Source organism: Lemur catta, chromosome 1 (assembly GCF_020740605.2).
Source record: "Lemur catta isolate mLemCat1 chromosome 1, mLemCat1.pri, whole genome shotgun sequence".
NCBI lineage: Eukaryota > Metazoa > Chordata > Mammalia > Primates > Lemuridae > Lemur > Lemur catta.
The window spans coordinates 273,979,150-274,003,213 of record NC_059128.1 but is presented as its reverse complement, the minus strand read 5'-3'; the positions used below and the strand labels follow the sequence as shown (position 1 = coordinate 274,003,213).

Genomic DNA, 24,064 nt, shown 5'->3' with positions numbered 1-24,064 from the left:
GCAGTTCAGCTGAGAGACAGACAGATAGTGAGATTAAGTGACAATGAAGTAGATGATGAGTGGACCCAAAACTAAAATGTGGAGTCTATTCTGTTTGTTCCTTCAACAGATAATTAAAAGCAAATCTCTCTCATCTTAAAGAAACAAGCAAACACTCTCCCGTCTTCCTGTAGGCTTTTCCTGGCATCCTCACAAGTTGCCTTCACAGCCAAGGTTCTTTAAAATTTCTCCTGCCTGTCTCCCCCTCTTCAATGCACAGCAGTTTAGCTTCTGTACTTTCCACTCTAGCCACTGGTGCTCAATCCATCAGGCACTTTCCAATTCATACCTTGCTGGACTTCTATCTTTATTCAGCCCTGGACAGGGCTGACCACTTCTCCAGAGCTCTTTCTTCACCTCTTCTTATCCCCAACATACCTGGTCTCTTTTCCCTGGCTGTTTCAGCTCCTTCCACCACTAGCTGTGCACTAATGACTCCCAGATCTCTATCTCCTCTCAGCCATCTCTCCTGACTCCACACGTGTTTACCCAACTGCCTCCTAGACATCCTCGCTTATTTGTCCCAGGGGCAACTCAAACTCCACAGGCCCCAGACGGAAATCATCCAGCTGTGTGACTTGGGCACATTAGTTAACTCGCTCCCTTAGCTATAAAATAAGAGCATCACTAATAGCCAACTCACACAGAAGCCTGTTATGGAGATTAAATAGCACAGAATAACATGTCAGGTAGACCCTGACACATGGTGAGCGATCTACAAGTGTTAACCACTATTCTGCCTCCTCTCAAACCCACTCCTTCTTCCCCATAAACCCATCACTCATGCTATTCACCAAGCCAGACCCTTAGCATCCTTCTTGACACCCGCCTCTTTCTCAACCTCACAGTCATTCTGTCCCAGTCCTTCCACCCCACTTCCCAAACATCAGCCTATGTCTCTCCTCCACTGCCATCACCTTCAGCCCTCATCATCCTCCGGGACTAGGGCCATTCTTTCCATGACCCCATTCTTTCTAGGAACACATTGCATGACCCCACCTTCCTCTTACAATCTTTCCATGACTTCCCATTGCCTTGGGGACAAAATCCAAAATCTTTAAGGCAAAGGCTCCTTAGGACCTAGTCTCTGCCTCTCCTTCAGCCTACCTCACTCCTGGCTGGTCCTCCTTCAGGGGGATGTGATGGTGCTGTAACTCATCAGGCTCACTAGGGCCCCCCTTCTCCTCCCTCCAGATGTAGCTTGGGTGCCACTTCCTCTGGGAAGCTTTCCTGGACTTCTAGTCCGATGAGTTTCTTTCTTTGTTCCCCAGGGCCTCTGCCCTAATAACACTTAGCATGCTTTGATAATCATCTGCTTACTTGCCTGTACTCCCCACTAAACCAAGGTGTCTGCAGGCAGAACAATTGTTTTTTATTTCCACGTCCCCAACACCAGGCAGACAGTAGGTACTCAAAGAAAGTGATCAGGACAAAGCGTTCTCGGCGAAAAGAAAAAACTTGATTTGGGCAATCAACATAGGAGTTTGGCGAATCCACTCCTCCCGCGGCACAAGGCTGCACGTGGCTATCCAGCGCCTGCCTGTTCTCGGTGTTTTAGCTCGCGCAGAACCAACCCGCACCAGTCGAGCAGACGCAGGGCTGCACCGGCAGAGGCTTTTCTCCGCGGAGCGCACGAGAGCCTGCAAACGCACGCCCAGAGGGCTGGGGTTAAATCCTACGCCCTTTGTTAGCGGCAGCCGAGCGCCAGGGCTCCGTGCCCGCCCGCCGCGGCCGGCTGCAGGGCCTGCTCGGGCAGAACCGCACACGGAAACGCACCGGGAGCGCCGCGTTGGGCGGGGGCGCAACTCCGGGCCACCCCGGCGGCCCGGGCTCCCGCGCTCCGCGACGCTCTTCGCCGGGGCCGGGCTCCGGTCCCGGGACGCAGCCCCAGACCGCAGCCCCCGCCGGCGGGAAACAGCCCGACGTCCCGTCGTCACGCGCCAGCAGGCGGGAGCGTGGCGCGCGGGGCGGGGCGGGGCGGGGGCGGGGCCAGCGCGGGCGGGGCGGGGCGGGAGCCGGGCACAGGAAGCGCCGGGAGGCCTGAGCTGTCCCAGGGTGCCCCGCGCGGCGTGGAGTCGGGCCGCTGCCGCCATCCTGCTGGTGAGAGGGAGAGCGAGGCCCGCCCGCTCGCCGGCCGGGCCAGTGTGGGCCAGTGCGTGAGGGCGCGGGGGGCCGTGTCAGCGAGACGCAGAGCGCAGCCGCCACCACCAAACGGACATGTTGGAGCCCAGCGCCGCCGCCGCCTCTTTTTCCTCACCCTGCGGACGGGACTGAGTAGGGGCCGGACACCCCTCCGCCTCTGCCGCCCGCCTCACCGCGTCGGCCGCAGCCTCTTCCTGCCCGGCCTCAGGCTCCGCTGCTTGTCGCCTCCCCCCGCTGCCAGGCCCAGTCGGTTCCCCGGCCCCGCTCCGCCCCGGCGCGAGGTCTATGTGACCGGCGGGCCCGGAGCAGCCGCCGCCGCAGCGCGAACATGGACGCCGTCAACGCCTTCAACCAGGAGGTGAGGGGTGCTCGGGGCAGGGGGGTGCCGGGCCTGCTGCGGGAGCCAGGGCCCGTTTCTCCCGCCGCCGGGGGTTTAAAGCTTTGGTCGGGGTGGGGACGCTTCCTGCTCCGGTTCCGGGGCTGCGGGGCCTGCGCGGAGCGGCCTGTGGCCCGGGAGAGGTCGCAGCGACCACGGGAACTGACCCCACACCCCTCCCCCACCGCCCACCCCCGGGCGGCGACCTCGGGCTGGCCCCTCGCCTCCTTGCGGCCTCCCCCAGCCCGCGTTGGCGCCTGTTTCTCTAACTTCGCCCCTTTTCGGGTCCGAGCGCCCTCGCTCTCTGCTCCTCGCCCCGTTATGGGCTTCGCGGTGCCGGGAGCCCGCAAGGGGCTAAGAAAGAAGCGCGGGCGGGCGTGTGGGGTTGGGGGCGGGGGAGCGGGAGCATCTGCCGGCCGTGGGGCTGGCGGAGCGATGGCTTCGGCTCTCCTGTTGCTCAGGCCGCTGCGCGTCGACGGCTGGACTCTGATCCCGAGTCGGGGAGGAGTTGGAGAAGGTGTTCATCCCCCTCCTCCGGGTTTCGCTCACTTGGGAAATGAGGTTATGGCTCCTTATCATTTCGAGTAGTGAATATAACCCTCTTATCAGCTCTGTGGCCCCAACGTGACACCTAAAAAGTTGAATGGGGGAGAAGAGTATTTGCTCTGCTTTGGTCCGCTAGAAAGCCTCCTTGTCCTCCAGTTCCCCACCCTCACACCCCCTCCCGAGGTAGTTAATCCTCGACTCCGTTTTATTAGAACATTTACGTGGGAAAACCTCCCAAACCCGGGAACAAAGCTACTTGCGGCCCTAAAGCTCTCTACTAGTATCTCTGATCATTCCAGGTGTTGCTTTTCGAGGGTAGAGTACATGCTGTTTGTCAGAATCGATTTTGGAGGAGGGGCCTTGACCATTGCCGATTTAAAATGCAGTTACGGAATGGGAACTATTGTCATGGGTTGAGTTGTATTATCTTCCTTTTCCAAATGCTAGAGATAAGCCAACATAGAAAAAATCAGATGTGGTAGTTTGAGAGGTGTTGATTTGGCGTTAAAAACTTGCTTCATCTCACAATGAGATTTTGTAGTTCTACTTGTAACAGAATTATGGTGGGATAACTTTCCTTTCAATTTGCAGTGCCATAATATGGGACTCTCCAGTTACACTGCAGTTGAGACCATTTATTGCCATATAAATTATCCTAAAAATGATATTTCTTCAACTGATGGGTACATAAAATGTCTTAACTGCAGTACTTGCAACTAGTATTGGATAGTGTCTTGTAAAAGTTCAGTAATGATTATTTTCAAAATAGCAAAATTATATTTCCTAATTTTTGATAAGAGAATTTGTGATAATGGTCCAAATAATTCATAGTTGGATGTTGACTTTGTTTTCTGAAGGTGAAATTCACTGAAATATTGGCTCCGGGAGGGTAGAGTTTCTGTTCTCCTCTCTCCCCCTCCACCAAAACAGGTGCCTGACAAATACTTAATAAATGAGAACTTATTCTCAAATGGTACAACAATTGTTAAAAGATTTACATTTTTCTCCCAAGACAAAACTATTGAATGTTTTCAATGAAAGAGAGTTTTTAATGTATTCTTAAGATCAGAAGTATTTAATTCTGATTCAGACATTATGGAAGTTGACATCAAGCACATTATTGAGTAAAGTTTTCTGTTAATCCTGAAAAGGGCCATCAGTAGTTTTTACTCTGAAACTAAAATTGGGAATGATACTGACTCTTTGAAAAAGGGAAGAGGTTAGTTTGCCCTTTTTAAATGTGTAAAATGAGCACTTTCTTATCATTGTTCATTTTCCTCAAATAATTTTCAGTTCACTTATAATCTTTATGGACTGCTGATTGCATTTATAATATGTGTATGTTGCTAATGCCAACTCTTCTGCAAAATTGGAACTTTCTTTTGGGGAAATTAACCTGACTTTAAAATTCATGTTGTGCCTACTTGATTTGTAGTGCTTCTTAACTATTTCTCCCCATTCATGAAATGTTATTGATTAGTTCCCTGTAATCTCAATTCTTCCAGATCTAATCTTCAATTAACAAACTTTTGAGTGCCTGCTCAGCTGCACAGCTGTGTGCTAAGTACTGTAAGACAACCAAGGGTCTCTATCTAGTCTAATAGAGGACATAAGACTTAAGACTCTCACATAATGGTTTAATAGAGTTGCAGCCCCCCCACCACCACTGGTATTGCTCTGTGGCCTGTTAGGAATAGGGCCACACAGCAGGAGGTGAGTGGTGAGTGAAGCTTCATCTGTATTTGCAGTGGCTCACCATCCCTCACATCCCTGCATAAACTCTGATCAGTGGTGGCATTAGATTGTCATAGGAGCGTGAACCCTACTGTAAATTGCATGTGTGAGGGATCTAGGTTGCCCGCTCCTTGTGAGAATCTAATGCCTGATGATCTGAGGTGGAGCTGAGGCAGTGATGCTAGCACTGGGGAGCGGCTGCAAATAGTTTAGCAGAGAGGTTTGACTGCACAATAAATGTAATATGCTTGAATCATCCCAAAACCAATGGAAAAATTGTCTTCCACAGAACTAGTCCCTGGTGGCAAAAAAGCTGGGGACAGCTGTATAGAGGGTGTAAGCCATAAGACTATTACACATTAAGGTTACCTTTATATGTGTTAGAACAGCTTCCTTTGGGAACCTTATTGTAGTATGGGATGGCCACGAGGAATCAGTGAAGACTTGGGAAGAGAAGAGGTATCAGTTTTAGGATTTCAGGTATGGGAAATAGTGATCAAGGGACAACAGTGCTGAGAAGAAAATAATACAGTAATTTGACTCCCAGAGGCTACTGGAAAGTAGTTTGGGGCCTGACAAGCTTGGTTCTGTCTAATATGTTAGAATCTCATTTTTAGGGTCTGGGTAAACATTAAAGGTTTTAAGCAGTGGAATAATATAATCAAAACTGTTCAATTTGTAGTAGTTTATGTTGTAGGAGGCAGACACTTGGTAGGAAAGGTGAATAAAACCTGAATTTGGCAAGTCTGTGGTTGGAATGGAGAGGAGGGGAGGGTTGTGGGCTAAAGGAATTCGTGGACCTTGGTATCTAATAGGTTTATAAGCGCCTTTTGTCCCTACATTCTAAGTGCAGAGAGGGTGATGATACCATTAACACAAGTCTTCGAAAGCATGTTTAGCAGAGAAGAAAATGTGTTTGATTTTTGAACACGTTGAGTTTGAAGTGTGGAACAGTCATGTGGAAATTTTTGGCAAGCAGTTGGGCATGTAAGACTCAAACTTGGAAGCAACCAAGAGAAAGGGAGACATCCAAGAGTCACTTTCAGATGTGCCCTGGAGAAAATTGAAAGGGGGGAGGGAGAAGGAATTAGTACTTGATATAACAGCTATGGCATGTCAGGCACTTTATATGATATACATATCTAACTTAATAGAGATATACTTCCACAACCCTGCATAGACATTCAATTATAGGTAAGGAAACTGATTTTCTAAGAAATTAATAATTCAGCCAAGGGCACATTACTAACTAATGGCAAAGCTGGGATGTGAATGCAGATCTCTCCAATTTAATTGCTGCCTGAAGATGGTATTTTGTGTAATACCAAGGGAGTGGTCACAGATTAAAGACTTGGCCACTGAGGTAGAGCTCACACCTATAATCCTAGCACTCTGGAAGGCCTAAGCAGGAGGATTGCTTGAAGGTCAGGAGTTCGAGATCAGCCTGACAAGAGTGAGAACCCATCTCTACTAAAAAATAGAATTAGCTGGATGACTAAAAATAGAAAAAAAAATTTATAAAGAAATTTAAAAAAAAACCTTGGCCACTGAAATTTTTGAGGGTAATAGGATTTGAAGTTTCGGGTTGAATGGTGATGGGATATAAAGAAATAAGAGGTGGCAAAGGCAATGTAGTGGTTAGAAGTTTGGTTTCAAGGGATAAAAAGGCAAAGTTGCTTCAAGGGTGAAGACAAGGAAGAGCAATTAACAGTGTACTAGGCACTGGTGCCAGGCAATTCCTGTATTTACATGGTATATATGAGGTTTTCCCCTTAGTGGTATTCAATCCCTGGTCTCTATTAGAGGCTTGAGCATTTTTGAGGTAGTGGAGAAAACACATCATAGTTTAGAGCAGCAAGAGGGGATGGTTAACTGGGAGCAAAATTGTGTATAAAAGAAAAGGGACAGATCAGAAACACAGGTAAAAGAAGTCTTTCTCTGATACAGAAGGAAAGGAGATGAGAAAGGTGGTTATTAGAGATGTCCATTTAACCAGAGTATTTGGAGAACTTTTATGGCAAGACACTTGAGTGTTGGGAAAGATGAAGAGTGAAAAAGAATCTGATCAATTATGGCCAATACTTACCTATGTTCTGCTGTGTTACTTACACACTTCTTAATGTGAAGAGTTTGGTGTTTTGTTAAAATTTGTGGAATGAATAAAAGTTATAGATTGTGTTTTTGATTACCCATTGATTGTATTTTTAGCCTTTAAGCAATCTTCCCTAAATCTAAAAGAATATATCTTGCTTGCCCCTCCCCCCTTTTTTTACAGCACCTACAATTTTAAGACATTTAGTTAAAGTAAAATAGTGCAGAGAAAATAAAATAGTAACAATTGGCCGGGCACGGTGGCTCACGCCTGTAATCCTAGCACTTTGGGAGGCCAAGGCAGGAGGATCGCTCAAGGTCAGGAGTTCGAGACCAGCCTGAACAAGAACGAGACCCTGTCTCTACTAAAAATAGAAAGAAATCATCCAGACAACTAAAAATCTATATAGAAGAAATTAGCCGGGCATGGTGGCACATGCCTATAGTCCCAGCTACTCGGGAGGCTGAGGCAGAAGGATTGCTTGAGCCAAGGAGTTGGAGGTTGCTGTGAGCTGGGCTGACGCTACTGCACTCTAGCCCGGGCAGCAGAGCGAGCAAGCCTCTGTCTCAGGGGGAAAAAAACTATAGTTGTTACTATTTTGTTTTATTTTTTAATTAAAAATAAAATATTATAAAGTCCTTTCTTTTCGTTACTACTCCAGTCACTCCTCTCAGCAGAGGCAATCAAATAATGAATTTGGTATTAATCTCTGTAGTCCAAAAACATATATTCTGCATATGATATGCAGGGGTGGTATATTATGCATATTCCTTGGTGTGCTCTTTTTTTTTTTTTTTTGCTCAAAGATTAATGCTATATAAGATTTAGTTCATTTTTTCTGACAAACTGCAATGAACTTTCTCAACCACGTCTCCTTGTGTACATGTGTAAGAGTTTGTCTAGAGTAGCTGTTCTCAAACTTTTTGGTTTTTGACCTTTTAAAATTCTTAAATGTTAAGGACCATAGAGAGCTTTTGTATCAATATGTTCTATCTAATGGTATTTACTATATTAGATATTTAAACTAAGAATTATAAGCATTAAAAACAATAAACTCCTCATTACGTGTTAACATAACATTTTTAATGAAAACTAGTATTTCCAAAACAAAAATTAGTGGGAAGAGTGGCATCATTTTACATTTTTGCAAATCTCATTTAAGCTTTGGTTTAATAAAACCTGGATCTTCATATCTACTTTTTCATTCGGTCTCTTGCAATAGCACACATCAGTCTCTGGAAAATACTGCTGCATACTTGTGAGAAAATAAATGAAAAGGTGAAAACGGTTTTGACCTCACCACCAAAAAGAGACTCAGAGACCCTCAGGGGTCCTGGATTACTTTTTGAGAACTGCAGTGCTGAGGTGATGTGCATATATGCTACTTTGCAGTGCAGGAAGAAAATATGAGTACTTTAATATTCATTGTTATCTTTAAAATTGGACATAAATTACATTTTATGAATACTTAAGATATGAATTGATGTTTGTACACTTATCCTGTTGGGCTGTCAGTCTTGACCCACCATGTTATCTTGAAGGAAGAGTTGAGTTCCACATCTCAGTGGGGAGCTTGCTTCTCCCTATTTTTGCTGTAAATTGTTTTGTGTGACTGTTGTGTATTTTACCTGTTGATTACTAGGCATGATTGTCATCTAGAATTTAGCTCATCTGATAAGGATGCCTGGTTAAGTATTTTTTTTTAACCTGGAATAGTAAGCTTTAGTTTTTGATCATTCCTTTCTTCTGTGAGAGGCCTAAGAAATAGACAAGTTCTTCACTGTGTGGAAGAGATATAGAGGAGGACTAGGTCAGCAATTGAAGGAAAATTGGAGGTTTCCCTTGCTTGCCAAATTTGACCATGTTTGTGCTCTTAATCCCAAGAGTTTTCAAATATTGGAGGTTAGTTATATGTAGTTTTCTTTCTCTGTTCTTTCTTGACTGTCAAGGAAATTCTTAATCTCCAGCAACAGTGGAGGTCTGCCTTTATAGTGAGCAGGTTCTTCAGAGCTTTCTGTAGCAGCATTTATCACTGATGTTCTTTCTTGTTGAAAATATTCCCCTCCCTACCCTATCATTTTGTCTAGTATATTGTTGCAGAAAAAATTACATGAACACAAGGAAATGATTCAGAGAAAAATTAGAGTAATGGGAAAGTTGGTTTATAAGTCTTTTGAAACAATTCAGGTTAAAACTGTACCTAATTATAGAAAGTTGACAAAATGGTAGTCCTTTTTGTTTTGTTTTGTCTTGTTTTACCAGATACAAATCGTCAGTTGTTCTCTGCCATGGAGCACAAGCGAACATAATTTACTTCAGCATTCTAGGTAACTTTTCTATAGTTATCTGCACACATGAAAATCTCACTTTAAATATACTTTGATAAAAAAATTGTTATATAAATAATGAGCCTTTAGTATTATCCATAACATTTGTTGAGACAATATGCCAAATCCTTTTTTTTAAAGCACATTTCAGAGCAACAGCATACAACTTTAACGATAGGCTAAAAACTACACTGTTATCAGGTATATAGAATAAGCGGCTTACCACTAACAGTTCAAATTTTTGGCATCATTGGCTGATGAATATTATATTTCTGTCAAACCACAGAAAATGTGAAGATGGGTAATAGTTAAATTTGTATTAGGCTTTATCAGGATCTGTTGAGAACTTACACTAGGAGAGACATGGCTAAATTTCTGGTTAATATTAATATTAAGTGTAATTAACACTGTACTGTTGTGATTTTGAGAACTAGAATAGATTTCACAGACAGTATTAAAATTTATTATACCCTGATCACCTTCATCCTGTTGAATTATTTGCATGGTGTATTCATCACATTTCAGTGCTTTATAGTTAGAGTTTTTATTGACACTTTTGAAGACATACGTAAACATGTGTAATAGAAACCTTGATTCCAGTGAAGCGTGCTGTACCAGATTAGTGGTAAATTCAGCAAGAAAACCAGTGTAACCCAGGAGTGGAGAGAAGCCAGGGTTTTGACAAGGTAGCTGGTGGGCGGACAGCAGGGCTCAGTAAAAAGTAGATGGCCATCCAGATATCTCTTGTAAGTTATACTTTATGTTTGGATAATTGGTGATTCTTGGTATAAATCCATGTAGGTCGGTAATCCCAGTTGGAAGAGACCATAGAACAGTGGCATAGCTAGCATATTTGATATGCAGAGCAGATCTTATTTTTTTAATTCCTTATCAAACACCCCTGTTCTATAACAAAATTATTTTCAGAAATAATCATGAAATGAGCAAAAATGACCAGAAAAGAAACACACAGAATCATTTCAGACTTTTAAACTGCATTAATGTTTATTTTGAAAAAGTGGAAAAACTTGTCTACTGACTGGTCTGTCACAATAATGAATAAGAATGTTCCAGTTTCCTTTCAGGTCTTAAGCAGATTTATCAATTACTGTTAAAATTGGTGTTCACATGTTTGTGTTTGGTAGACACTTAGAGCCAGGTTTATTAATCTGTCCTCATAATTGAAGAGCACTTTTTATTAATTTTAATTACAAAAAGTTGTACATGAAGCAGCAGGTATACAAATAGGTAGTTTTAAACATAATGCTCTTTGGCAGAGATTTATAAAAAGCCCACTCCGTAATAAATTTTAGAAATCACAGTATTCTCCATGTCTTTTTTCAGCATTTATTCTAGTGACTTTCAAATGTCTCCTTGGTCAAAATTTTTTTTTTTTTTTTCACTAAAATGGTTTTTACTCAAAAATTCAATGTAAGTTTCTATTGCATTAGGTAAACACTTCTGAAATTCTGTGTAAATGTCCACTTCCTTACATTTTGTTGCTTAGTAATGGCATCTCCATAATTTTTGTTCGTGAGTTTAAAGTTTTGTATCCCACTATACACATTTGGTCAGGGTTGATTCTGGCTATTTGTAAATATTTATACCAGAAAAAAAGTTGTCTCAGGGAAAGAAAAATTGCACACAGGTATCATTTTGAATATACTGTTTAAACCCAAGAATATATATAGAGAGAGAGGTACCACAGGATTGGAGACAAACTGAGCCTGAGGAGATCTGAAGCTTTCCTTAATCTCTTTGTACTTACTCTCCAAGTGAACATGTATATGGAGTCTGCATGTGTTGGGAATCGACCATATAGCTGGGGTGGTTCTCTATGAAATTCCGCTTAAAATGAATTCTTATTAAAGGATACATAATAAAAACATGCAGATTCGACATTTGTATATTGCTAAAACTTGGTAGTAACCACAGCAACAGTTTAAAACTTAGAGTCTCAATGAACCAAATATTTTGGCGGAAGGAATATCTTATCCCTGATGTTATTTAGAATTGCCAGTGCTTGATGATCATAAAAGAACGAAATGACTAAAAGCTTTATTATTATATCTAGAGTCTTGACAGTTCATCCACTTACTGCCTGCACTTGGATGGACTGCTCCCATTGTCCCACTCTAGGTATGTTATTGCATTTAAGAGTAATTGTTGATCAACCCAATAGTATGTAACTCTCTTTCTGCATTATCCTCATTATATCTTTATGCACTTTACCATGAGTATTCCACTTTATTTTGTCCTTTTGATTGTGACTTTGTCAGAGCTAAGTTCTAGTTGAAGTAGAATTACATTATACCCTGCTTAAAGGAAACCTACAATATAGAAACTTACTGTAATATGCCTTTTAAGCCTTTAGGAAACAGATAAAATATTTCTTAAGTTTTAATGGCCATATGTCACCTAGTTTACCTTAATAAAAGATGCTGAATGATAAATCACTTTTGAAAGGACAGCCAAGTTTGGGGTTCAATTGGAGATATATCCAAATCTTTGTAAAAGTGTTTCATCACTGTCTAATTTAACAGATGTGTAAGTGCATACTTTATAAAGTTAATATAAACTTAAAAATGTTAATTTTTAAATAAAAAAATGAAATGTCCAAAATAGACAAATCCATGGAGACAGAAAGTAGATTATTGCTTGGCAGGGAGAGGAATGGGGAATGACTGCTAATGGATATGGGATTTCTTTGGGGATGACAAAAATACCCTAAATAGTGTTGATGGTTGCCCAACTCCAACTGTACTAAAAAACACTGAATTATACATTTTAAAAGGGTGAATTGTATGGTGTATGAATTGTATCTCAAGGCTGTTGTAAAAAACACAAACATTAGGTTGTACCATACCATCTTCGTTGTTTTCTTATGTGATCTGATTTTCTGTCAGATTAAAAACAATATCCAGGAGGTACTGCATGGCTTTGTAAATTATTTTGTTAATCCCGAATCCTAAATTTGTTCAAAGGATATCTTTAGTTTTGACACACTATTTTAAGAAGTAATCCAGTGGGAACAGATCAGGGGAATTACAAGAAAAGAATCTTTTAAGTAACAAGTAGATGCCAGCTAATAGGTTAGGTGTTTTATGTATTTCTTTGCATTCTTTCCACTTTAAAGATAAGGAAAACTAGAGAGATACATTGTGAATAGTCCGATATCACATGGCGTAAAGGTGGTAGTTGTGAGATTTGACTCGATCCTTAAGAGCTGGAGTCTTGTCCACAGCCCCACATGGCTGCTCTGAAGTTTTTTGAGCACCTTATCCTTGTCTACTAGACTGTTCATGGGGAAAGAGGGCTCAGTGAACAACTTTTGTACATTTGAAGCATGGTAGCAGGTGATACTGTAAAACTAATGTATACTTTTAGAAGGACTTGTCAAAGTTTAATTCATCTACCCTAATGCAATAGGTACAGTCCACATTTAAAACTTAAGATGTGCATTTGTGTTTTTTTTTTACTAATTTATACCAAATTAAAGTGTTTAATTAATTTATTAAAGACTTTACAAATGTTAACATTTTTTCATTTTTCTTCCAGTCAAATGATTTTATATCCTGGAACCAATTATTTCTTCTGTTGAAGTATAGGAGAAAATATTTAATTCACAAAAATGTTTCATAGCCAACTTTGAAGGGAACACAAAGTTGACTAGTGAGGCACAATAAAAGTGATCTTGAAATCTGGTACCTGTGCTAGTAAAGGAGAGCAGTGGCGTGGATAGAATGTTTGGCATTTCCTAAAATCATCTTTTGGCCTATCTTTGAGCAAGTGAAAAGGAAGGAGTTGTGGATTGATTGCAGTTCAGTGAACCAAAACGGATGTAAGGAATGGAAAATGACCTATTGTGATAAGCTGGAACTACTGAGTGGGGTGGGTTAAAAGCACTGGTGAGGGAAGTGCAATGCAGCCTTGGTTCTAAAACTGAAAAGTTTGAGTGAAGGGGTTAGACCCTTGGAAATTGTAGGGGAGGTAGTCTAAAATGAAGAATAAATTAAGGCATACTTCATAGGGTAAGTCATTAGAAATTAACTGCTTAGAAAATTCTGCCAGCCACAGATGGTAACAGAATTAGGGCTTGGTGATATAATTAAAGAGTAGAAATAATACAGGTGAAGTTTGAACTACTATTTGCTATATTACTATATTCTATTAATGCATGTAGAAATATAGTAGTTAACCTGAAATAGGTTCCTTTTTTTTTTTTTTTTTTTTTGAGACAGAGTCTCGCTCTGTTGCCCAGGCTAGAGTGCCGTGGCATCAGCCTAGCTCACAGCAACCTCAAACTCCTGGGCTCAAGCGATCCTCCTGCCTCAGCCTCCCGAGTAGCTGGGACTACAGGCATGTGCCACCATGTCCGGCTAATTTTTTCTATATATTTTTAGTTGTCCAGATAATTTCTTTCTATTTTTTAGTAGAGACGGGGTCTCGCTCTTGCTCAGGCTGGTCTTGAACTCCTGACCTCGAGCAATCCTCCCGCCTCGGCCTCCCAGAGTGCTAGGATTACAGGCATGAGCCACTGCACCCAGCCCCATATTTATTATTAAATGTGATTTTTTACTTGTATTTATTTTGTAAAACATTTCTTTAAATTCTGCAACTGGGAGTAAACAAGTATGTGGGAGAACGTGGTAAAGTAAAGAAATTTAGGAAAAAGTTAAGTATGGCTTTTTTTTAACCATTTGAATTTGAGCATATTTTGTGCAACTTTGTTCCTTATAAAACTATCTGGTTTGGAATTTTTAGAAATCTGAAGACTAAATTTATGGAGAAATAGATGGAGCTATTTTGTAGTGTTTACATCAAAATAAAGACCTTGCTCAGTAGGAGCAAGGAAGCGGTACAGTATCTTTTTCCTGACGCTGTTTTAAAAAGCTTTGTAAATTTGCTTCACTTTAGGAATATGTCATATTGATGCCAGACCTGTCTTATCTTCATACCTTCCTCTACAGAAGTGGAGAAATGGTTAAACATTTAGGTTTCAGAGGGTTTGACTGTGAAAAGTAAATGGATTTTACATGGGAATAAATTATGTATCAGTATTTAAAGGGATGCTTTCTTTAATGCACAGATGTCAACAAAAAATGTTTAAGACGGTGATTTCTCAGATTTGGATTTTACATCTACAGGGGCTTCCATTACTATAGGGACTTGGGAAAATTTTTAAATTTCTTTTTAAAAATTAAGAACTAGTAATTTTGAAAAGTTTCATTAAAGGTTTGCAAGTTACTGATTTAAATGTAGTAACTGTTAACTTCGAAGACAAGATTTACTCCATGAACAAGTCATCTGATAATGATGATTCTATATAACCTATAATAATTCTATATAATTATCAATTTTATTTGTAATCAAAAGTGGGAGAAAGATGCATGTTTATGTTTATAAAGTTCATTTATAAATTTATGAATTTTAATTTTAATTTTAAAATTAATGCAAGTTAGGTAAATTTGAATTAGAAAGTAAAAGAAATAAAATAATGCTATCAAACACCATTAACATTTTACAGTATTTCCTTTCACTTCAGTCTTTTTTTACCCCTCCACTTGTGTTTGGAAATTTTTATATAGTTAGTAAATCTTTTTAATAACATTCTCTGTTTTGTGAGTGGTTAATTGTGGAAATTTTTGAGAATGTCTAATTGCCTTAAACAAATTTCTAGAAGTAGAATTACTGTTTTAAAAGGTATGAACATATTTTAGTTCTTGTTTCATGGTTTTAATTTTCTTTTTGGAATTAAAGCTCACCCATTAGGTCTCACCAGCAGGACATACTTGTTGCTTTATGCTAATTCATACTCATGCCAGCTAGATAATTAAAGAATTGTATCTCCGTGTTTTAGTTTGTACTTCTTTGACAATCTATTGGTAAGGCTGAACATGTTATTCCTATGTTTATTAATTAGCTATTGGGATTTCCTTTAATTGTGTTGTTCTCTGTACATTTTCCAGTTTCGTTGTTTCTATTACTATCTGTACATGCTATTGATTAACTCATACAGTATTCTGCCTTTAGGTACAATGACATAACAATACTTGTTTAACATGTGGTTGGCCTTCTTTCCTCCCCCCATTAAATTACATTGCCTGATAGTAAGAAATTATTAACCCAAGTACACCTTTGGTAAATTACATATTAAAGGCTTAAAAATCAAATGCCAGGTAAGAAGGGGCTGTAAACTATCCCTTACCTAATTGTTCTAGCAATAATGTCTTACGGAGTTGTCTTCAGGCTGTAATTAAATAGATAAAGCATCTTTGCAGAAAAGATGATTTCCTAATTATCTTTTGTTAAGAAATGTAGTTTGTACTTTCATAAAGTATTTCATGTTATTAATAAATATTAAAGTTGTGTTGGATTTAACTCTTGGTTTGGTATAAGCTAATGTGAATGATATATTGAGTCAAATGAACGAAAGAGGTGGAAAGACTGGAATTAAATGCTTTGATATCTGCGTCTAACAGGAGAGAAATTTTAGTACCAGCCTGTCACTGTGAGTGTATGTATTTCTCTTTGGAAGCATTTCTATTTTTTTGTTTAAACTTTGTAATTAAATATTAATAACAGGAGCTTAAGGGAAAATTGCTTTGTCATCTTAGAGCTCATAATATCAGACAAGGAAATACTGGAAATAATCATTATAATCCATTGCAAAGTGAATTTAAGGAAATTTCTAAAAGTTGGGGAAAAGAAAGGGTAAGTATCTCATTCAGAAAGATTCAGAAAGGAAATACTGCTTGAGGGATTTAAGGTTAAAAATATTACTTAGATTAGCATGTAGCCTTCTAAGTCTTATATTGTATTGATTGTTTAATTTCAAAAAGTAGGAAAAAGCATATTTTAGAAATTGTAGACTCTGTGACAGTTTACTTTTATCTCTGCCAGTTCTGTTAGTTTGGTTTAAGTATTTCTATTTTTTTTTTTTTTGAGACAGAGTCTCGCTCTGTTGCCCGGGCTAGAGTGAGTGCCATGGCGTCAGCCTAGCTCACAGCAACTTCAAACTCCTGGACTCAAGTGATCCTTCTGCCTCAGCCTCCCGAGTAGCTGGGACTACAGGCATGTGCCACCATGCCTGGCTAATTTTTTCTATATATATTTTTAGCTGTCCATATAATTTCTTTCTATTTTTTTTTTTTTTTTTTTTTTTTAGTAGAGATGGGGTCTCTTTCTTGCTCAGGCTGGTCTCAAACTCCTGAGTTCAAACAATCCGCCCGCCTCGGCCTCCCAGAGTGCTAGGATTACAGGCGTGAGCCACCACGCCCGGCCTAAGTATTTCTAGAAATTGATAGTCTCTAAGAGCCGAAACAGATTCACTAACAATTTATAACAGACCAAACTAAACTTCTTTCTTTTGTAAAGCTGTGTTATGTCTAGTGAAGACATACTACATTATGAATAAGTTAGAAAAATATAGGCAGGATAAGAGTATTGTTACTGGCAGTAAATATCCAAGGAATATCAGTTATGGTCATCCTACAAGTAGGTCTTGATTTTTAAAAACCTTTGACTTGGGAGGGAGGCAAACAAAGTTTATGAAATTTACAAGCTGATTGGAATAGCTGCTACATCAAATAGCAGAAAATGATTTCCAGACTACCTAAATAGATTGAAAGGACTGTCAGAGACCAGTAAAGTCAGCACAAAGATCTAGGTTTGATAGAGATCCTTGTGAAAATAGTCTGAGGGTTTCAGTTGATTGCAGATGTGAGTTAACAATGAATTAAGCACTATTTTTTTTTTTAAGTAGTAATGCCCCCTTCCCTGAAGATGTCCATAATCTGTTTCCTAGAACTTGTGAATGTGTTCCTTTACATGGCAGAAGAGACTTTGAGGATATGTTAACGACCTTGAGGTGGGTTGATTATCCTGGATGGGCCCTGTGTAATCACAAGGATCCTTATACAAGAGGGGGAAGCGTTAAAGAAGGAAATAAAACAATGGAAGCAGAGGTCAGAAAGGGGAAAAGATGCAATGTTGCTGTCTTTAAAGATGGAAGAAGAGACCATGAGCCAAAGGCACCCTATAGAAGACAAAAAGGGCAAGAAATAGATTTTCCCCTAGAACGTGCAGAAGCAATGCAGCCCTGCCGTACCTTGATTTTAGATTAGTGAGATTCTTACCTCAAAACTATAAGATAAAGGCTGGGCGCGGTGGCTCATGCCTGTAATCCTAGCACTCTGGGAGGCCAAGGCGGGTGGATCGCTTGAGGTCAGGAGTTCGAGACCAGCCTGAGCAAGAGTAAGACCCCCGTCTCTACCAAAAATAGAAAGAAATGATTTGGACAGCTAAAAATCTATATATAAAAAATTAGCCGGACTTGGTGGCGCATGCCTGTAGTCCCAGCTACTCAGGAGGCTGAGGCAGTAGGATTGCCTAAGCCCAGAAGTTTGAGGTTGCTGTGAGCTAGGCTGATGCCACGGCACTCACTCTAGCCCGGGCAACAAAGTGAGACTCTGTCTCAAAAAAAAAAAAAAAAAAAACTGTAAGATAATAAATTTGTATTGTTTTAAGCCACTAAGTTTGTGGTAATTTCTTACTGCAGAAATAAGAAACTAATAAAAAGCCAATTCACTCTTAGATCCCATCAGTGCAGGAGTACATCTGGGCCCTGTCCATCTGGGATATTATACTTTAAAGAATTAATCAGGATAGTCAGATGTAGAAACCTTATTTTTTGGCTGAAAGTTAAAGAAGATATGAAAGAGGGAAACAAACTAGTTAGTTATCTTCAAATATTTTATAATGTGGGAGGGATCACTATTGTTCTGTGTTCCAGGGCCAGAACTGGAACAGGAAAGGTAGCAGAAGGGAGATTTGGGGGTCAGTACACAGAATACTGCTGTAACCATTGGAGCTCATTAATTGGAGTTATCAAGCCTGTGTTGCTAGTTGGAATCTACCAGATATATTATAAAAAGCAGTTCTGAATTTGGTATGAATGCCAGATTAGGTACTAAGATCTCATACAGCCTTCTCTAAAAGTCTTTGATACTCTTGTATTTTCACCCATAGAGAATATTTTTCTAAGTGTAGTATTTGAATAATGAGTGCAATACAAAAAAGATATTGGTAAGTCATAATAAAAAAAATTAAACTCAGGTGTGTATGTGTAAAGATTTCCCAGGGCATTGTATTGCTCTATTTACTGAGTACTTACGTGTTATGTATGGGCTAAGAGATTTATATACATTATCTTATTTAATCCTAACAAATTTATGAGGTGAGATGAGTACTATTAATATTAATCCCCGTTATTCAGATTTAAAAAATCCTTGGTGTTTAGAAAGGTTAACTAAACTTACCAAGGTTTGTGATATGAGTAAATAGCAGAGTACCATCTTAACTTTGACTAATCCTCAAACACGGTGAATTCTACAGCTGTCACAGGCCTAATACCCTTGTTCCCTGTTCTTTTCTTGAAACTCTTGTTTACTGGTATAAGGGATCCAGATGAATGGTTCTTCATAATTTTTAAGTACTTCTTCTTTTAGGCTTCTATATGTCATGCAGCATGACAGTGGTCATGGTTAGACTTTTTTATAGTTACTCAGCTAGTGAACAAGCAAAGAGCCAAACTAATATCTGCTGCTGGCAAGCATCATGCTTTTCCTACTATACTTATGCCTTCTAAAGGACTCTGATACCTTTTTGGGGCTGCTCCTACTGTTACTCTATATAGGAGGATTTCATGGTTTTCTTTGGCTGCTTTGACACTTTTTTTTCATTGATAGGTTACATTAATTGCGAATATGAGTTATGATGGCAAGGGAAGCATTGCATTTAATGATTGAATGCTTGCCTGCTGCCCTCATTCTGTGTACAAAACTTCATTTAAGTTCTTACTGAAACTGAATACCTATCAAGTAGGTATCGGTATATCCTTTTTACAAATGAGGACACTATGGCTTAGAGAGGTTAATTTGCCCAGAATCATCTATATGGCCAGACCCAGATTCAAAACCAGATCTTTTTGAGTCTCTCTAGAAAACTACAATGTCTAGATGTTTTCACTAGTAGATTTTGTTGGAATTATATTAAATTTTATGGTTTTCAGACTTGATATACAAAGCTGATAGTTTATTTTCTTGAGGTTTGTTGACTGAGATTGGATGTTGGTCAGAAATAACTAGAGCCTAAATTATCTTTGCATCTCTTATCTACTCTGTATATTATTAGGTTATTAAGTATGGAACATCTGATTTCCTAACGTACTAAGTTTGACAGTTGATATCTCTCACATTTCACCTTGATACTTGTTTTTTTCCTTTATTGTGAAGTTCTATTCTCATTCTTTCAAATACACATTTTGGCTTGTAAGTATCTTTCAAATTTTTTAGAGCAATTTCTGTGAAAACATGAGTAAGTCAGAAATTCGTGCTATTCTTGAATATGAGTTCCATCATGGAACCAATGCAGCGCAGACAGCTCAAAGTATCAACAAAGTGTTTGTGAAGGATGTGGCTAATGAACACACTGTATGTCAATGGTTTGAGAAGTTCCGTTCTGGTGATTTTAATCTTGGAAATGACTCATGTGGGCAACCTGAGACCAAGGTGGCTAATAATGAGCTGAAAGCTGTAGTGGAAGCGAATCCCTCTCAACCTGTATGTGAATTAGCAACAAGGTTGGACATTACTATTCCAACAATATTGGATCATTTGAAACAAATGGGCAAGGTAAAGAAGCTGGATAAATGGGTACTGCATGAATTAAATGAGCATCAGAAGAGAAATTATCTCAAAGCTTGCCTTTGTTTGCTGTGGCAACAAAAAGGCGAACCATTTCTGCACTGTATTGTTATGTGTGATGAAAAATGGATTCTTTTTGACAGTCACAGGCATTCGGCACAATGGTTGGATAAATATGAAGTGCCAAAACACAGTCTAAACTGAATATTCATCTAAAAAGACTAACGATGTCTGGTGGTCCAGCACTGGTGTTATCCACTAGAGCCTCATGAAACCTGGTGAGTCGATTACAGCGGATGTCTACTGCAGCCAGCTGGATGAAATGATGAGGATTCTTGTGATTAAGCAGCCAAGATTGGTCGAGAGAAACAGTCCTATCCTCTTGTAAGACCACATGTCTCAAAAAACACTGCTCAAACTACAGAAGCTGGACATGGAAACTCTCTGTCATCCACTGTATTCACCAGACCTTGTACCAAGTGACTACCACTTCTTCCAGGCTTTGGACCACTTCTTGCAAGGAAAAATACTCAATTTTCAACAAGCTGTAGGAAAACTTCGCCTTTTGCAATTTCATCACTGCTCACTCTCCAGCTTTCTTCACTGCTGGCATAAGCGAGATACCATTAAGATGGCAAAATTGTGTCAATATAGTTTAGGCAAATACTTTGATTAATTGTACTGCTTCTTGTTTCAGATACAATTAACTACACTTTTGGTTCGAAATCAGGCATTTCATATTTAATGACCTAATACTTTGTGTATTCTAAACTTGATTGAAAAATATGACATTTTTTTCTGGCATGGCAATGGTTTTTTCCTTTCCATTTGTCCATAAGAAGTTTGTTAATGGTTTGAAGGAATTTACACATTATTGAAAGGTAACCGACAGTCAGTTTGGGTCTTATTTTCCTCATTTCTAAAAAGACTTTTTCTCTGGATTATTGGCTTTCATTTTGTTTTTTGACTACGATCCACACAGTAAGAATTACATTTTGCACTGAAAGTCAGGTGCTTGTGCGTGTATTACCCACACACAAAACTGACAAGTTTCATGAAACAGTACATACTGTGTACAGTGCTATTTTATTTTTTACTGCCTTTCACTAAAAAAATGTTTTTTATTACCCATTAAGCTTATTTTTACAATTTATTCGTGGATCTTAACCCACAGTCTGAAAAGCTGCTCTGGTTTATCTCCCAAGATTCTCCCTTTTTTCCAACAAAATCATATTAGTGGTAACAATAGTTAACATCTATTTCATATTTACTCTGTGCTAGGTTTTGCACTAAGTGCTTTTTATATGTATTGTTTTCTATTTAATTCTTGGACTTCCCTAAATAAGTAGGGACTCTTAATATCCGAATTTTACAGATGATGAAATAAATTCTCATAGCTAACAAGTGGTAGAGCCAAGATTTTGCTGGCAGTTGATTATTGAGTCTGTGTTCTGACCTTTACTCTAACAATTATTATGAAAAATCAGTAACTATAATGAAAATGTTAGATTACCACAAGGTCGTATACTTCTGAGAGATTCCTCAGCCAATATTGGTGTCCGTGACAATTAACTTTTTTTTTAAGATTATTAAATTGAACCTTTGCTGTAGACACAGGTAAGGACTCAGTAATAAATCATTTACAGCTAACACGTTTGTTTTATTTTAAAATGAGAAAAATAAACTATACATGAAAAACAAATACAATAATGAACAGTATAATTGATTTTTAATTAAGGGAAACAAAAGCCAGGAGTTGGTATATTGGGGAAGGTGGGGGGAGTAGAGACCAGGAAAAGAGAGGAGTAAGCCAACATTTATTAAGCACTGATTATTTTAGAGTTTAGACATTTCATTTGGTAACTTATTTAATTAACAGTTTCATAAAGAAGGCATTAAACTGTATTTGTTTTAAAGATAGGAGAAGTCAAACTCAAAACTAGGTACTATAGAAAGTAAAATTACACCGTACAACATCTGGCTATTGAAAGATCTCCCTCATGTCCTAAGATAAAATTGAGTTCTAAAAACATGAAAACAGTGTATTGGTCTTAAGTCTTGTGAAGTTGAAATTTGATCGCTATTCTGATCATCTAAGCAATGTGGACAGTTTTTTTAAGGCAGCACATTCAGTATTAAATTGTAGGGCCATTTAAGTATGGAAGAACTGACATTAAATGTTTTAGTAACTTATATTGCCTCTAACTTGTTGCTTACATGGGCACATCACATTATACCTCTGTGCCGCTTACTTTTTATTTAAAAAAATCTTTGGGTCCAACCCCTTATAACAATTATATGTTATGTTAGTATGTTGCCTTCTAGATTGGGTCTATGTTGCGTATATATTTTTTCACTTAACATAGTTATGCTGTCCTTATTGTCATCTTTATTGTCTGTACACTGTTCTGTGCTAATGTATTTTAAATGATTTCTTTATTATTAGGTACTTACTAAAAAAAATTGTCAAATTTTGGGAAATTGTAGATTACAGATTGAATTCTACCACTTAATTTGCTTTATGACTTTGGGCAGATTCTTGAGCCTCAGGGCCATCATCTGTAAAATGGACTTATAACGTCTGCCTTACCATAAAGGTAGTCAGTATTGCTGTCCGAACGGGCAGTGTCAGTGTACATGGTTACCAGGAAAGTATATTAATTTATATCGCTTTATACAAAATATATCAGCATAATTTCTGGGTCTCTATCCAGTGAAGGCATTGACAGAGATATCAGGGAACCATTTGATGAATTTGTGCTTTGAAGAAGTCAGTAAAATAGTCATTGAGCTTTAAAAGGTTATTTTTTTAAACCTCCAATTTTGAAACTTCTGTATCTGCGTATAGTGTTTTTCTTTATAAATTATATCAAATACAGACTCACAACTTTGAGATTTTTTAAAAACAGTGGTAAAAGAGAGTAAGACATCTAAAAAGAAACTTAGCCAGGCATGGTAACAGCTGCCTGTAGTCCCAGCTATTTGGGGGGCTGGGATGGGAGGATGACTTGAGCCCAGAAATTTAACAACAACAAAAAAAATGTGATGGAAGCCTTAGAATGCCAACAGGTAAGATAAAAAGGGTAGTCATCAATAAAGCTTTGAAACATGATCTTATCTCGTCTTTATGTGCCATACACTGACTTGCCACTTACTAAGCTTTCAGGTATTTGTTGAATGAGTGAAAAATGAGCCAAAAATGCATTTCTGCTTCCTCACCTGCCACTTAAATTCTTTAACCGGTTGGAATTTGGAATCACCTTAAAAAACTGATGTCACTTGCATCCACCTAATTGCCAAAGTAAATGAACAAGATTTGGTTTGCATCCAAATTAACTTCTTGCAGCATTTGACTGTGTGAAATGCCTTTAATTTCTGGGATTCTACTTTGTCCTGGTGTTCATTTGTGCAGTTCTTTTCTTTGCTGCATTGGAGTTTTTGGTATATCCTAGCTAGGTATAAATTCTTAGCCTCCATCTTAACTACAAGCTCCTCTGACCCATCCTCATAGGTTTGATCTATAACCTTTCAGTTTCTATCCTGGACCTCTCTTCTGTATCCAAGATACATGTTCCTGTCTCTGCCTGGATATTTAGTAGGCATCCCAAATTAAATTCATTATGCTTTATTGTTATCCCTGAATCAGTATACTGTACAGACAGGCACAGATGTCAGCCTGGTTTTCTTTTTCTTTCTGTATTCCCCATCATAGTTAATGGTCACTGCACAAATTTAGTCAGTAAGCAACAATTATGTAAGGGTATGAGAATGGTATTTGGGAATGTGAGCTTTAGAATCAACAAATTTTAGTTCAGATGCATTTCCTGGGCATCATCTAAAGCAGATGTAAACCCTTTTGGGGTATCTCAAAACAGGCATGACAAATCTACCTTAGTTAGCAACTGTCTCTGAGATTATAGCACCTAAAGGTTCTCTTGCTGACCTTTTGTCTGAATGATGGTTTTACTGCTATAGAACATAGTGATAGTCTGTACTTTAATTTTTAAAAACAAATTCTGATAATTTAAATATACACCATGGAGTATTTCCTCAGATGCTACACTACTCTGTCTTGTGTGCTCATTTGGCTGTTTTTATAGTT

General features: G+C 39.0%; 1 protein-coding gene across 3 annotated transcripts in view; it reads left to right on the top strand.

Annotated features, from left to right (window-relative positions):
- Nucleotides 1-2,090: 2,090 nt before the first annotated feature.
- SCAF4 (SR-related CTD associated factor 4) overlaps nucleotides 2,091-24,064 on the top strand; it is a 59,225-nt gene continuing 37,251 nt past the window's right edge. For 2 of the 3 annotated variants that reach the window (XM_045540539.1, XM_045540537.1), the window contains exon 1: nucleotides 2,091-2,539. In XM_045540539.1, coding sequence (XP_045396495.1) covers nucleotides 2,510-2,539 — 30 coding nt within the window. In that variant the 5' untranslated portion in view covers nucleotides 2,091-2,509. The remainder of the gene's footprint in view (nucleotides 2,540-24,064) is intronic. The other variant, XM_045540538.1, reaches the window with a different exon arrangement.